At 47.1% G+C, this 16017-nt stretch overlaps 2 protein-coding genes across 2 annotated transcripts in view; one reads left to right on the top strand and one right to left on the bottom strand.

Annotated features, from left to right (window-relative positions):
* ppp2r3c (protein phosphatase 2, regulatory subunit B'', gamma) overlaps positions 1 to 8917 on the top strand; it is a 99937-nt gene extending 91020 nt beyond the window's left edge. The window contains exons 8-13 of the mRNA XM_066675969.1: positions 4962 to 5017; positions 5093 to 5168; positions 5333 to 5469; positions 5877 to 6014; positions 6751 to 6810; positions 7745 to 8917. Of these exons, the coding sequence (XP_066532066.1) occupies positions 4962 to 5017; positions 5093 to 5168; positions 5333 to 5469; positions 5877 to 6014; positions 6751 to 6810; positions 7745 to 7933 (656 nt within the window). The 3' untranslated portion in view covers positions 7934 to 8917. The remainder of the gene's footprint in view (positions 1 to 4961; positions 5018 to 5092; positions 5169 to 5332; positions 5470 to 5876; positions 6015 to 6750; positions 6811 to 7744) is intronic.
* A 56-nt stretch (positions 8918 to 8973) lies between these two features.
* Positions 8974 to 15153, bottom strand: fam177a1 (family with sequence similarity 177 member A1). Its single transcript, XM_066675970.1, has 5 exons — positions 15025 to 15153; positions 12600 to 12785; positions 12037 to 12103; positions 11514 to 11611; positions 8974 to 10617 (listed from the first exon to the last, which is right to left on the bottom strand). The coding sequence occupies exons 1-5, from the start codon at positions 15091 to 15093 to the stop codon at positions 10417 to 10419; spliced, it is 621 nt and encodes a 206-aa protein (XP_066532067.1). The 5' UTR covers positions 15094 to 15153; the 3' UTR covers positions 8974 to 10416.
* Positions 15154 to 16017: the final 864 nt, after the last annotated feature.

The raw sequence follows: 16017 nt of genomic DNA, 5'->3' as shown, positions 1-16017 counted from the left end.
CACGCACCGCTGAAAGAGTTAACTCCGCTCTGATAGAATCGGGTCAGAACACGCACCACTGAAAGAGTTAACTCCGCTCTGATAGAACTGGGTCAGAACACGCACCGCTGAAAGAGTTAACTCCTCTCTGATAGAACCAGGTCAGAACACGCACCGCTGAAAGAGTTAACTCCGGTCTGATAGATCCGGGTCAGAACGCACACCGCTGAAAGAGTTAACTCCGCTCTGATAGAACCGGATCAGAACACACACCGCTGAAAGAGTTAACTCCGCTCTGATAGAACCGGGTCAGAACACACACCGCTGAAAGAGTTAACTCCTCTCTGATAGAACCGGGTCAGAACACGCACCGCTGAAAGAGTTAACTCCGCTCTGATAGAATCGGGTCAGAACACGCACCACTGAAAGAGTTAACTCCGCTCTGATAGAACTGGGTCAGAACACGCACCGCTGAAAGAGTTAACTCCTCTCTGATAGAACCAGGTCAGAACACGCACCGCTGAAAGAGTTAACGCTGGTCTGATAGAACCGGGTCAGAACACGCACCGCTGAAAGAGTTAACTCCGCTCTGATAGAACCGGGTCAGAACACACACCGCTGAAAGAGTTAACTCCGCTCTGATAGAACCGGGTCAGAACGCGCACCGCTGAAAGAGTTAACGCTGGTCTGATAGATCCGGGTCAGAACGCGCACCGCTGAAAGAGTTAACGCTGGTCTGATAGAACTGGGTCAGAACGCGCACCGCTGAAAGAGTTAACTCCGGTCTGATAGATCCGGGTCAGAACGCGCACCGCTGAAAGAGTTAACTCCGCTCTGATAGAACCGGATCAGAACACACACCGCTGAAAGAGTTAACGCTGGTCTGATAGAACCGGGTCAGAACACGTACCGCTGAAAGAGTTAACTCCGCTCTGATAGAACCGGGTCAGAACACACACCGCTGAAAGAGGTAACTCCGCTCTGATAGAACCGGGTCAGAACACGCACCGCTGAAAGAGTTAACGCTGGTCTGATAGAACCGGGTCAGAACGCGCACCGCTGAAAGAGTTAACTCCGGTCTGATAGATCCGGGTCAGAACGCGCACCGCTGAAAGAGTTAACGCTGGTCTGATAGAACCGGGTCAGAACGCGCACCGCTGAAAGAGTTAACTCCTGTCTGATAGAACCGGGTCAGAACGCGCACCGCTGAAAGAGTTAACTCCGGTCTGATAGATCCGGGTCAGAACGCACACCGCTGAAAGAGTTAACTCCTGTCTGATAGATCCGGGTCAGAACGCGCACCGCTGAAAGAGTTAACTCCTGTCTGATAGAACCGGGTCAGAACGCGCACCGCTGAAAGAGTTAACTCCGGTCTGATAGATCCGGGTCAGAACGCGCACCGCTGAAAGAGTTAACGCTGGTCCAATAGATCCGGGTCAGAACACGCACCGCTGAAAGAGTTAACGCTGGTCCGATAGAACCGGGTCAGAACGCGCACCGCTGAAAGAGTTAACTCCGGTCTGATAGAACCGGGTCAGAACGCGCACCGCTGAAAGAGTTAACTCCGGTCTGATAGAACCGGGTCAGAACGCGCACCGCTGAAAGAGTTAACTCCTGTCTGATAGAACCGGGTCAGAACGCGCACCGCTGAAAGAGTTAACTCCGCTCTGATAGAACCGGGTCAGAACACACACCGCTGAAAGAGTTAACTCCTCTCTGATAGAACCGGGTCAGAACGCGCACCGCTGAAAGAGTTAACTCCGGTCTGATAGATCCGGGTCAGAACGCACACCGCTGAAAGAGTTAACTCCGCTCTGATAGAACCGGATCAGAACACACACCGCTGAAAGAGTTAACTCCGCTCTGATAGAACCGGGTCAGAACACACACCGCTGAAAGAGTTAACTCCTCTCTGATAGAACCGGGTCAGAACACGCACCGCTGAAAGAGTTAACTCCGCTCTGATAGAATCGGGTCAGAACACGCACCACTGAAAGAGTTAACTCCGCTCTGATAGAACTGGGTCAGAACACGCACCGCTGAAAGAGTTAACTCCTCTCTGATAGAACCGGGTCAGAACACGCACCGCTGAAAGAGTTAACTCCTCTCTGATAGAACCAGGTCAGAACACGCACCGCTGAAAGAGTTAACTCCGGTCTGATAGATCCGGGTCAGAACGCACACCGCTGAAAGAGTTAACTCCGCTCTGATAGAACCGGATCAGAACACACACCGCTGAAAGAGTTAACTCCGCTCTGATAGAACCGGGTCAGAACACACACCGCTGAAAGAGTTAACTCCTCTCTGATAGAACCGGGTCAGAACACGCACCGCTGAAAGAGTTAACTCCGCTCTGATAGAATCGGGTCAGAACACGCACCACTGAAAGAGTTAACTCCGCTCTGATAGAACTGGGTCAGAACACGCACCGCTGAAAGAGTTAACTCCTCTCTGATAGAACCGGGTCAGAACACGCACCGCTGAAAGAGTTAACTCCTCTCTGATAGAACCAGGTCAGAACACGCACCGCTGAAAGAGTTAACGCTGGTCTGATAGAACCGGGTCAGAACGCGCACCGCTGAAAGAGTTAACTCCGGTCTGATAGAACCGGGTCAGAACGCGCACCGCTGAAAGAGTTAACTCCGGTCTGATAGATCCGGGTCAGAACGCGCACCGCTGAAAGAGTTAACGCTGGTCTGATAGAACCGGGTCAGAACGCGCACCGCTGAAAGAGTTAACTCCTGTCTGATAGAACCGGGTCAGAACGCGCACCGCTGAAAGAGTTAACTCCGGTCTGATAGATCCGGGTCAGAACGCGCACCGCTGAAAGAGTTAACTCCGCTCTGATAGAACCGGGTCAGAACACACACCGCTGAAAGAGTTAACTCCTCTCTGATAGAACCGGGTCAGAACGCGCACCGCTGAAAGAGTTAACTCCGGTCTGATAGATCCGGGTCAGAACGCACACCGCTGAAAGAGTTAACTCCGCTCTGATAGAACCGGATCAGAACACACACCGCTGAAAGAGTTAACTCCGCTCTGATAGAACCGGGTCAGAACACACACCGCTGAAAGAGTTAACTCCTCTCTGATAGAACCGGGTCAGAACACGCACCGCTGAAAGAGTTAACTCCGCTCTGATAGAATCGGGTCAGAACACGCACCACTGAAAGAGTTAACTCCGCTCTGATAGAACTGGGTCAGAACACGCACCGCTGAAAGAGTTAACTCCTCTCTGATAGAACCGGGTCAGAACACGCACCGCTGAAAGAGTTAACTCCTCTCTGATAGAACCAGGTCAGAACACGCACCGCTGAAAGAGTTAACCCCGGTCTGATAGATCCGGGTCAGAACGCACACCGCTGAAAGAGTTAACTCCGCTCTGATAGAACCGGATCAGAACACACACCGCTGAAAGAGTTAACTCCGCTCTGATAGAACCGGGTCAGAACACACACCGCTGAAAGAGTTAACTCCTCTCTGATAGAACCGGGTCAGAACACGCACCGCTGAAAGAGTTAACTCCGCTCTGATAGAATCGGGTCAGAACACGCACCACTGAAAGAGTTAACTCCGCTCTGATAGAACTGGGTCAGAACACGCACCGCTGAAAGAGTTAACTCCTCTCTGATAGAACCGGGTCAGAACACGCACCTCTGAAAGAGTTAACTCCTCTCTGATAGAACCAGGTCAGAACACGCACCGCTGAAAGAGTTAACGCTGGTCTGATAGAACCGGGTCAGAACACGCACCGCTGAAAGAGTTAACTCCGCTCTGATAGAACCGGGTCAGAACACACACCGCTGAAAGAGTTAACTCCGCTCTGATAGAACCGGGTCAGAACGCGCACCGCTGAAAGAGTTAACGCTGGTCTGATAGATCCGGGTCAGAACGCGCACCGCTGAAAGAGTTAACGCTGGTCTGATAGAACTGGGTCAGAACGCGCACCGCTGAAAGAGTTAACTCCGGTCTGATAGATCCGGGTCAGAACGCGCACCGCTGAAAGAGTTAACTCCGCTCTGATAGAACCGGATCAGAACACACACCGCTGAAAGAGTTAACGCTGGTCTGATAGAACCGGGTCAGAACACGTACCGCTGAAAGAGTTAACTCCGCTCTGATAGAACCGGGTCAGAACACACACCGCTGAAAGAGGTAACTCCGCTCTGATAGAACCGGGTCAGAACACGCACCGCTGAAAGAGTTAACGCTGGTCTGATAGAACCGGGTCAGAACGCGCACCGCTGAAAGAGTTAACTCCGGTCTGATAGATCCGGGTCAGAACGCGCACCGCTGAAAGAGTTAACGCTGGTCTGATAGAACCGGGTCAGAACGCGCACCGCTGAAAGAGTTAACTCCTGTCTGATAGAACCGGGTCAGAACGCGCACCGCTGAAAGAGTTAACTCCGGTCTGATAGATCCGGGTCAGAACGCACACCGCTGAAAGAGTTAACTCCTGTCTGATAGATCCGGGTCAGAACGCACACCGCTGAAAGAGTTAACTCCGGTCTGATAGATCCGGGTCAGAACGCACACCGCTGAAAGAGTTAACGCTGGTCCGATAGATCCGGGTCAGAACGCGCACCGCTGAAAGAGTTAACGCTGGTCTGATAGAACCGGGTCAGAACGCGCACCGCTGAAAGAGTTAACTCCGCTCTGATAGAACCGGGTCAGAACACGCACCGCTGAAAGAGTTAACTCCGCTCTGATAGAACTGGGTCAGAACACGCACCGCTGAAAGAGTTAACTCCTCTCTGATAGAACCGGGTCAGAACGCGCACCGCTGAAAGAGTTAACTCCGCTCTGATAGAACCGGGTCAGAACACGCACCGCTGAAAGAGTCAGGGCTAAATGAACTCATTGACCTCAGGCCCTTCCCCATCAGTGAGACTGCTGCCCGTGGCTCTGTTGTTTAATGAAATGTTAGAATTGTTGTTTACCTTTTTCTTTTCTTTTACGACCCACTTGTTACTGTTCCTCAGGGAAAATTAAGATCCAGGACATCCTGGCGTGTAGTTTCCTGGACGATCTGCTTGAGGTAGTGTCTCAGTCTTAATCAGGAATGTGTGAATGGTTCCTGTGTGGGGTGTGACACGCTCTGAATGTTTTTCAGCTGAGGGACGAGGAACTGTCCAAAGAGAGTCAGGAGTCGAACTGGTTCTCCGCTCCGTCTGCTCTCAGAGTTTACGGTAAACTCCACACCCTCTTCTCCTCTGCATCCCACACTCACACGGGCTTCTGAACACAGCATTGTCCACAAGAACAGAACAAACCCATCACAGTCTTCTGCAGCGTTTTCCTCTTCACTTTAAATCTACACCTAATGTTAATGGAGTCGTGTTGTTCTGTGCAGGTCAGTACCTGAACCTGGATAAAGATCACAATGGGATGCTGAGTAAAGAGGAACTGTCCCGGTACGGAACAGGGACGCTGACCGGTGTGTTTCTGGACCGGGTTTATCAGGAGTGCCTCACTTACGACGGAGAGATGGTAAAAACCCTTCGTTAGCTTCATTCACAGTGTTCGTCTCGTCTGTAGACGGAAGTCACGCGTCGGAAAAACCACGACGTCGGATTCAAATCCAAAAATGGGCTGTGGATCAGATCAGGACCGCCTGAGAATGAGGCCCAGATCAGATCAGACACGGTGGCAGGAACCGGCCGAGCTGCTGCTGAGGGATGTCACCCCGTTGTCATGGAAACCGTTTTACAAGCTCTGTGATTGGACCAGAAGTTAGGAACGCTAGAGAGACTGAGAGGAGAGGGTTTTCCCTCCCTGATGTTTTCTGGGTAGACTACAGTTAGAGGGGGGAAGGGGGGGGGTCTGTTGACTGACACTGGAACAGTGTGTTTCCTGCTGTGTTTTAAACCTCTCTTGTGTAAATGCTTCTCCCTCAGGACTATAAAACCTATCTGGACTTTGTTCTGGCGCTGGAGAACAGGAAAGAACCCGCGGCGCTGCAGTACATCTTCAAACTCCTGGACATGGAGAACAGAGGATACCTCAACGTCTTCGCTCTCAACTACTTCTTCAGGGTGAGGAGCTGCTCTCACATTCTCTGTCTCTCTGGCCTCTTTCTCACGAGAAATCCGCCCCCGGAGGTGGAGATTCTCTGTGTGAGACACGCCTCTTTTAGAGGGAGGGGCGGAGCCTGTGCAGCGCGTACAGGAGAAACGTCTGAACACTTCTCGCTCCGTTCTCACAAACGTGTGGGGAAAACTCTGGGACATTTCTGGATTACTGTGCAGGTGTGATAAGGCATCTCTCTCTCTGGCTCTTTCTCTTTATCTCTCTCTCTCTCTAGTAAGTAGTTTTAGCGTTTGACTCCGATAGCACAGAAAAGAGCATCTCCACAGCGATGGACGGTTTGTTTCCATTGAAGCGGGACGACTTCCTCGTAAACACTCTCCATGTTTAACGTTGTACGATTTCCTCGTTCATATTTAACCCGTGACTGATCTTCTCTCTGATCAAACAATCCACTCACACCCCTCTGTTCTTAGAGCCTTCCACTGGACACCAGTCCGTTACAGAATCGACTTCAGGGTGTTGTTACTGATTATTAATGTCACGGTGTAGGACCAGTTTATTTATCAGATCTGCTTCAGAGCCCTCAGCCTCTCGGGTGGAGAGTAAACGTGGAGAAGCCGTGTTCAGTGACTGACGCTTTTAAATCCAGGAAACACTCCTGTGTGAGCAGCTTACAGCTCGGTCAGTTCTGCAGCACGCCCGTCCTGGATCAGCACTCAGTGTGTGTGTGTGTGTGTCCAGGCCATTCAGGAGCAGATGAAGATCCACGGTCAGGAACCTGTGTCTTTTCAGGACGTGAAGGTATGAGACTTTTTTATTTCCCACTGGGATGAAGTTGGGGTTCATAGATTAAATATCACAACACACAACACAGCACTTTACACTGTGACCGTCAGCTCTCAGTAGAGTTCATATTACCCACAGAGTCCTTCTGACAGAGCGCAGTACACTGAAGGAAGTGTAGGGGGCGACGTAGCTTCTGTTTTTTCTTTTGAAACGTGCGTTACGGCATTCAAATATTCAGTATCCTTTAGTGCAGCAGTTCCCAAACTTTCTGCAGTGCCCCCTTTTGCAGATGAGAATATTTTGGAAGCACCCGTGTTGACCTTGACCGTGGTGTAAAGGTCACTCTGACAGGACACGGCGTCATCCCTCCGCTCTCGTTAGAGGAAGCCCAGTCAGAACCCCTGGAAGGGACGGTTCAGGCCGAGACTACGGGGTGCGGTAGTGGAGCTGAGGCTGAGACCTGTGTAGTCTGAGCTGAGACCGTTAGGTGGAGGATAATCAGAGGCCTGACATGTTTATGGCCTTGAACTCGTCGGTTCTCGTGATTCAACAGTAAAGTTCGTTTTTTTTACCTTGTATTCCTTCATCTATGTTTCATTTTATTAAAATATTCTTAACGTTTCTCTACAAACATTGATAGACAGTGTTTTGAACATTCTTTGAACAAACTTGCCTTTAAAAGTGTTATATTCGCTACATTTGTTATTTATTGTTGTTATTAACCCCTTAAATCCTGTACGGTTACCAGGAGGCATTCTTAGACCTTTATTAGCGTCTTAAATGTTGGGATAATATCGTCTCATTGCATTGAAACTGCGAGCTGCACTTTACAATGTGTCCAAAAACACTTAGACAGCAGTAGTTTCCGTTCCCTCCCAGTCACAGTGAGGCAGGCCTGTGCTCTGTTAAAGGTGTGGATGTTGAGATGGGAAGTGTTGTCTTTTTTCAGGATGAAATCTTCGACATGGTGAAGCCCAAAGACCCGTACAGAATCACGCTGCAGGACCTGGTAAACAGCGGCCAGGGCGACACCGTCAGCAGCATCCTCATCGACCTCAACGGCTTCTGGACGTACGAGAACAGGGAGATCCTGGTCACCAGCGACGAGAACGCCACGGCAGACCTGGAGGACCCTTGACATCGAGCGAAGGAGCAGTTGATCTTTTCTGTTCTCAAAACACCACAAACGTTCATGAAAGGGATCGCTTTTGTTTTTATTTGTTTTTTACAAAGTGCAACTCATGAGATAAAAGGAATCAAACTCGTTTTGAATAAACCTGTTTATGTACAGCGCCGGTTCCCTGCGTGAGGGACGAGGGGTGCCGTTTTCACGAATGAACTGCAGAAAATGCCTAGAGATTCAGGACCGGATATTTTCCAGAGTTACCCTTTAACACACGTGGCATGCAGCAGGTTTTCCGTGTCAGACGTGTTCTCACAGCTGGAAATATTCTGCTTGGTTCAGGCAGAGGGCGGAGCTTGTGCAGAATTAACTGTAATACTCTGGGACATTCCTGGCTCTATTCACACAGGGGTCACTCGGCCATCACCTGGACTTTGCGCCGGATACAAATGTCTTCTGGGTAAAATCCGGCAATGTTCGAAGTTAACAGTGAATGTGTGAAAGAGGCTTAGGGGAGTTCCTCGTTCTCCTCTCTGCTTCTGTCTCAGTTACCAAACACACAGCTGATGTTGCTATAGAAACAGCTGGCTGATTGGTCGAGGCTGGAAAATGATGGGATATTATTGGTTGCCGATCCTCAGTGGCTCTAGGTCTCGTCATTCCGCTTGATAAAGTGCAGCTCAAGACGAGAAATTAAAGATGTTTTAAATGATACGACACCGCAAATATTGTGAGGAAATAAATTGTGAGCAAATATTGTGAGGAAATAAACCCACTCTGTGCAGGAACAACTGGTTCATTAAGGGACCGGTAATATTTGTTTGCTTCATTTTGGCTAAAACTCTGTAGTGTACAGCGTCCTCAGGATCTGAAAAGATGCTTTATATATATTTATTATTTACATTAGTTACAGGAGCAGTACTTTTACAGAATAATTATCAAACAATCACTTTCATAAATTGATTGCTCCTTTAAAGCTTCCTCCTGTCTCCTGAGAAACTGCGGAGCACTGGACGACAACAAAAACACAGCTCTGATCTGTATTCAGAAGTTTATTAATCAACAGTAAATAAGAAAAATGGCTATTTCCTGCCAAAATCATACAAAACGAGTAGTGCTTCCCCTGTACATCAATAAATTACACAGCTTCCTTCAAAGTAATAGCATTATTTTTATATCTATGTAAATAGTTTAAAGCGGTTATATCAGTCTTCCCTTTGTTTTTTTTCTGGAGATAAACACTGTTCCCAAACACAGCCAAGCGTCGGATGACAGTACACCCACCCTCTTTGTTTTGTTTTTTTAAAGTAATAATAAACTACTTTGAACACGTCCAAGACCCGCCCTTTAATATCATCAGCAACTTAACGATAAATATTACACATTCGCTCTGTTACGGTGTTAATCACCTGTTTTTGGGTTAAACGTCTGTTAAACGTCTGAGCGTCAGAGGACAGTTCTTTTTATATTTATATGATGTATGTTTACGAAGAGAAACGTCATTCACGGCTAAAGTGCCCTTGGGCAAGGCGCCTAACCCCCAAACTGCCCCCTGGGAGCAAGAACAGACTCTTCACTCACTGCCTGATATAACCTTCCCTTCCCAACAGGGGGCGCCGTACCCAGGTCATCGAGCCGAGTCTGATCTGCGTACGTTTCACTGATGATCATTACCTCAGTGTTATTTCTGACCCAGTCTCCAGCCTTCGCCGCTGCATCAGCAACAACTCAGTTACAATAAAAACAGTCATGGAGCGAGAGCTCGAAGGCAGAACGACCCCCGACACCAGAAGGCCACGAATATCGAGAACGCAGCTTCAGGCTGCACTTAGGAACATCTTAAGGTTTAAGAAATGTATATATTTACATATTTATCACCGCCGTCAGAACACAACTGTTTCTCCATTTCTGACGTTTCATTTATATTCTGTGTTTGAAGAATAAACACTTCAGGACGGAGAGAGAGAGAGAGAGAGAGAGAGGGACGCCCTGTAATGGACTGGAGGTCTGTCCAGGATCTGAGGAGGATGAAGGCCTTAATGAAGATGAATGAATGAATGAAAGAAAGGATCTATCTATAAATAATGTTTTAAACACACAGTCAACACCAAACCCTGTATCCACAGAAGAGTAGGTTTTACAATGAGAAAAAATACAATATTTTAAATTAATTTAGGTTTTTTCAAGCCACACACTCATTCATTCATTCATTCACTTTCTCTCAGCCCTTCATCCTGCTCAGGGTCCAGAGCCGACACCGGACAGTTCTCCATTTATTCTTCACTTATTCATCAGAGAACAAAGAGATTATAAATGAAGAAAAATGGAAATATAAATATATTTAATAACAGCGCTCACGTGTGACGTTTTTAAAGAAACGCTGTTGTTGCGTTCATGTTCCTTCTGGTTTTTTTACCGTACAGTTCCCCAATGAAGACGCTATGCAAATCAGGCATGAGAGAGAGAGAGAGAGAGAGAGAGAGAATGCTGTAGACTGTTTATGAAGGGATGGGTGGAGGCACTTTGCTGGCGTCTGGAGCTGCCTGCGACTCCTGCTCGACGTCAAAATTCACGTTGACGAAGGAGGCGGTTCCTTCCGGCTGCTCCACCATCGGCGGCTGGTTCGCTGCCTTCATCTGTTCATCGTAACGCCTCTCTGCCTCCTCAGAGAGACGGTTATCTTCTTCCTCCTCATCCTCCTGGAACACACACCAGGAAGGGTTTTAAAAGCGGGACACATTATGGAAAAAAAAGCCCTCGTTCATTGCATGTTCACATTAATATCAGGATCTGGGGCCCACCAACCCTCACACTGTGAAACAAGACCCCAGTCAGTTTTCTGTGCGCTGCCCGAGTCAGAAAACATGGGACAAAACGAGCCGTTCTGATTCTGCTCTGCTTCAGACGTCAAGTGCAGACTTTAGAATGGCTCCGCCCCCTCGTCTGAGTCTGTCCAATCACAGCGCTGGACCCGTGTTTATGTGAGAGCGCAAAGACGAGGTTAAACTCAGCAAAACAGACACAACGAGCGCGGAGAAATAAGAGCACTGAGTAAAAACGGAGAAGAAAGAGAACAGAGTGAAAACGGCTAAAAACCAGAGCTTCTGCTCCTCGCTCCTCACTGCTGTGCGCTCGGGGTCGGGGTGAACAGCGAGCGGCTCATTATCATTTAAAGGAACAGGTGCTGAAAGCGGGCGTTCTGAACAGGGGCTGTTTACACAGGGGGAGAACACTGCTGTGGGGCTCGTGGGGTTTGGACCAAAGCAGGTCACAGACGTTTCATTAAGAAACACAACTGTGTTCCTCTGTGGAGACGAGGGGAGTGTGGCACTTTTAAAAGGGAAATTCAGCTGATTGTTATTTTTATTGTTCAGTGGAAATGAGTCATTTCTTCATGTTGTTGCTGTCCAAAAAAAAACATCTACATTCAAGGTTTTTCATCTTTTAACACAAACCCCCAGTCGCCCGTTACAGAGCACACGGACCAATAGGAATGCTCCAACAGTTTTACCTTAACTTTCATTACTACACCATGACAGGGGCCTTTCTGGAGATGGTGAGGAATGTGTGTTTGAATATCACTCAGTTTACACACCTCTTTCTTCATCCGGTAGTACTCATCGATGGCGTACTGATATTTAGGAGTCGTGATGCCGAGGAGTGCAGCCATTCTCTCTCCAAGATAATCACAGACTGAAACAAACAAACAAGTAAACAGGAAGTTCTCTCCAGCAGGATGTCTGGGTTTAGTCGATAACTTAAGCCCAAAGTCCCGTGTCCAACAGAACAAGAGCTGGGGAACTTCCTGCTGAAGGGTCCTGAACTTTGGGCTTAAATTATCTGGATAACTGAGAGAATCCTACGTTGTGGTATTCCTCCAAAACCCTTTCCTTATTCTGTTCTAGATCCTTAGAACCTTGGTGCTCTCCAGCGAAACACCCCCCGCCCCCGGACCGAGTCAGGACCGAGTCGGGGTTTATCCAGTCGTCAGATCAGAGAGCGGGAGAACGTTTGAATTTTGAATGAAAGCAGGTTTACGTTTCACACAAATACTTTAAATCTTATCTGTACACCTAATATTTCATGAAAACACCCCTTTAAGACAAAAAGACAGTTACCTGAGATCGTCGAGGTGGCCACTCTCCACATGTGGAACCAAAAATACGGACCCCAGGTCAACTTCGACTACAGCATCAAACACAAGCAGAGAGTCAGCCACAAACCTCTTCATCAGAATTCAGCTTTGGTGAAATATCTAATGTTTTCATACCTCCACCAAGGTACTGCACTATCTGAAGGTGTGTGAGTGCCTGAGTGAGTGTGTGAGTGACTGGGTGAAACTGTCCACAGGTGTGAGTGACTGGGTGAGTGAGTGAGTGACTGGGTGAGTGTGTGAGTGAGTGACTGGGTGAAACTGTCCACAGGTGTGAGAGTGATTGGGTGAGTGTGTGACACTGTCCACAGGTGTGTGAGTGTGAGTGAGAGGGAGACTGAGTGAGTGGGAAATTCTCAATTTCCTAAGCATGAGTGAATGTGTGAGTGAGTTAGAAGCCGGTTCCCTGAGATGCTCCAGGTCTAAAAACATGAAGCTACATCTCGGGTGTTTATTCGGACTCCCTGAGGACACGGGAGACACGGGAGAGTTCAGCTTCATCGTGTATTACATTAGCCCCACACTCACCGGATCCACTGCAGTCAAGGCGCTGGTTTTCTGCTCCACCTCTTCCTCGTCCTCCTCCTCCTCGTCAGTGCTGTACTCCTCCATGGTTTCTCCGCTGGCGAAGTAAATAGTTCTGCGAGGAACTTTCTGCTTTTTCCCCAGGTCTCCGAGCTCCACATTCTCAAAGTCCTTCACCACTCCAGAGCTCTGAAATCCAGCAGTTACCACATTTTTAAACAGAAACGTTTAATACCTTCTCTGTGGTCCTCAGAACTAATGAACAGAACAGACTACAACCTGCGAAGAGAACATTTATAGTGGAAAATGAAGAAGAAATATAGTGCACCTAATAAAAACATGTATTTTCTTATACTACTTTTATTATCAGATTTTCCCCAGGCAGCACGGTGGTGCAAGAGTGTCACTGTCAGTGAGGAGTGTGGTGTGTTCTCCCTGTGTCAGCGTGGGTTTCCTCCGGGTGACTGTCTGTGAGGAGTGTGGTGTGTTCTCTCTGTGTCTGCGTGGGTTTCCTCCGGGTGACTGTCTGTGAGGAGTGTGGTGTGTTCTCTCTGTGTCTGCGTGGGTTTCCTCCGGGTGACTGTCTGTGAGGAGTGTGGTGTGTTCTCTCTGTGTCTGCGTGGGTTTCCTCCGGGTGACTGTCTGTGAGGAGTGTGGTGTGTTCTCTCTGTGTCAGCGTGGGTTTCCTCCGGGTGACTGTCTGTGAGGAGTGTGGTGTGTTCTCCCTGTGTCAGCGTGGGTTTACTCCGGGTGACTGTCTGTGAGGAGTGTGGTGTGTTCTCTCTGTGTCTGCGTGGGTTTCCTCCAGGTGCTCCTGTTTCCTCCCATGCTCTAAAAACACACGTTGGTAGGTGGATTGGAGACTCAAAAATGTAAATGTAAATGGAAGAACTGGCACCCCCTCCAGGGTGTGTTCCATCCCCGAGCCCAGTGATTCTGGGTAGGCTCCGGACCCACTGCCGCACTGAACTGGATAAGGGTTACAGACAATGAATGAATCAATGAACAACTGAACATTGTCCCCATCGCATACATAAATGTGTTCTTTAAAGATGCTTTAATGTAAAGATGTAGAAAATGGTTACAATGCTGTTTTAAAAGACAATTCCACTAAGTTCTCAGAATGTAACTCCATGTCTGTTTATGAAGGAATGGATGTGACTGTGTGTGTGTGTGAGTGAGTCTCAAACATCAGCCTCTATTTGAGACACTTGTCTAAGGCACTCTTCTACATCAGACTGTGCTGAGATCAGCCGAGTGCACAGTGGTGAAATATTGAAGGGGAATTCCACCCGTTCCTGAGAAACGTTGATGGAGATTGTTTTGGTTCCAGAGAATTCCTGCAGTCAGGGGCAAAGGGCAGTGGACAGTGGTGGTGAATGGAACCAGACTTCCTCCTCTGAAAGCTCCTCACAGAAAGTGGTTACAGTAGAGGGTGGTGAAACCCTCTGTTCACGAGAATTACAGACTTGAAGAATTATGCCTTTGAAGTGTCTTAGACGCAACTCTACACCTTCTTTCAGCTTGTTTAGATCTATAAATATGAAAGGTCTCTCACCTCTGAGCCACTCGCCTGGAGCTGGAAAACCCCACTCAGGAGTTGAGGTTCTCCAGATGTGTGAGGTCAGAAACCATGTCTGTTTGGGACACTGCAGTCTCAGAGCAGAAAGCCCAAAGAAGATGTTGTCCAACAGGAAATGAGCTCCGGGAAACATCCTGCTTTTGGACACTTTCTCTGTGGGCTTTAGTTCCCGAGGAGCTGTGAGACATTCAACCCCTAAACACCTTCAAAAAGAGCCTCAAGTATTTTTTATTTAAATCATAATTTCTCTGCAGTAATTTTTGTCACATTATGTATTAACTTTGTTTATGAGTTTTCTCATTTTAATTACTTTTTTAATGTATTTTTCCCTGTTTATGTTCTTTTTGTCCTACCTCCATTTTTATTTTTACTTTGGTTTAAATATGATTTTATTTGTATTTACACCATTTACCATTAACTATTTTAAAAACTTAACTCTTTAAACCACTGAGCTGCATTATTATTATTATTATTATTATTATTGTTGTTGTTGTTGTTATTAAAGTTAGGGCTAAATCCTGGTTAAATCCTGGTGGAGGTAAATATTGACAGTGTGTGTTTGTTGAGAGTTTAGCTGCTGTTCTCTGGGCGGATGTAAACTCTACTGAGCGTCTATTTTTTAAAAAAGCTGTGGAATAAAGTGTGTTTATGAGCTCAGAGACAGAAATAAAGACATTAAGAGCAGGTTTCATTAACACTCACTAAACCACTGAGACTTCCAGGACGAGGAAGTCAAACTAACCGCATTCATTTATTAGATTTCTTTACGACTATCGGCCGAAGTGAGACAGATTCGTTAAATACAGATTCTAATGATTTAAAAAATGACGGTTAGGCGCTGTTTACCTTCTCTGAGTCCATCCCGAGGCCCACAGTCACCGAGCTGTTCGCGAGACACAGAGACAAATCCGCCATCTTAGCCCTGACCACACCACAACACAGCGCTTTACAAAATAAAAGCCCCTACCAAATCACCAACACCGAGGGAGGAACAATGACAGGCTTTCTCTTCTTTTAGTTATACATTCATTCATTTTTAATTGTGTGAAACATTTTAATTCTATTTTTAATTTGATTTTAATCTTTAAAATATTAATATTTTATTTAAGCTTAATTTTACTGAGAGAGAGAGATTAAACCTCACAAAACACAATGTTCAGTAACTTATCCTCAGCAGGTGGCTGTGGAGACGTAGATAAACACCAACCTTTACTACGTTTTAATGGTTTAATCGATCTTTTTATATATATCTTATATAAAGCATATTGAATTACTTTTATATTTATTTATTTTATTTCCTGTATACAATCCAGTTCTAGTTAATGAAGGCTGTCATGAGTGAAGCTCTCCGTCACATCACTGAAGCTCAACACGCTTGTAGGAGAACACTGATCGACCAGTGACACGTAACAAAGGCTTGAATTCACAAGCATCATAATCACCAGGGATTCAACCTACTATTTTTTGAGGATAGTGCCAATATTTGTCAAATAACTTTTACTTCCACTGAGGTGTGTTACTGAGCAACAGAATCTAAACTGTACTCAGATATCCTTCACTCATATTTAGTCTCTAATCCTCTCTCCGCTCCGTAATGTGGGGAATGTGCTGTTGTGGTGCAGCTTTGTGATTGGGTCACACTTGAGCTTATTATTTCAGACCAGAATGATCCAGAAAACACACTTCAGCTGTTGTGCTGAGAGACGCTGGATGTTCCACCGATCACAGCTCACTCCCTCGGGCCTTACATCGCGGTATTTACTGTGGTACTGAACAGTGGCTCTTCTTCGGGGGAGTTTTACGGGGTTCCCGTGGGAATTAAAGCGCGTTTATAGCGGA

This window comes from Hoplias malabaricus, chromosome 1 (assembly GCF_029633855.1).
Source record: "Hoplias malabaricus isolate fHopMal1 chromosome 1, fHopMal1.hap1, whole genome shotgun sequence".
Lineage (NCBI taxonomy): Eukaryota > Metazoa > Chordata > Actinopteri > Characiformes > Erythrinidae > Hoplias > Hoplias malabaricus.
The sequence above is the reverse complement of the archived record's forward strand: the minus strand, read 5'-3'. Positions and strand labels throughout refer to the sequence as shown.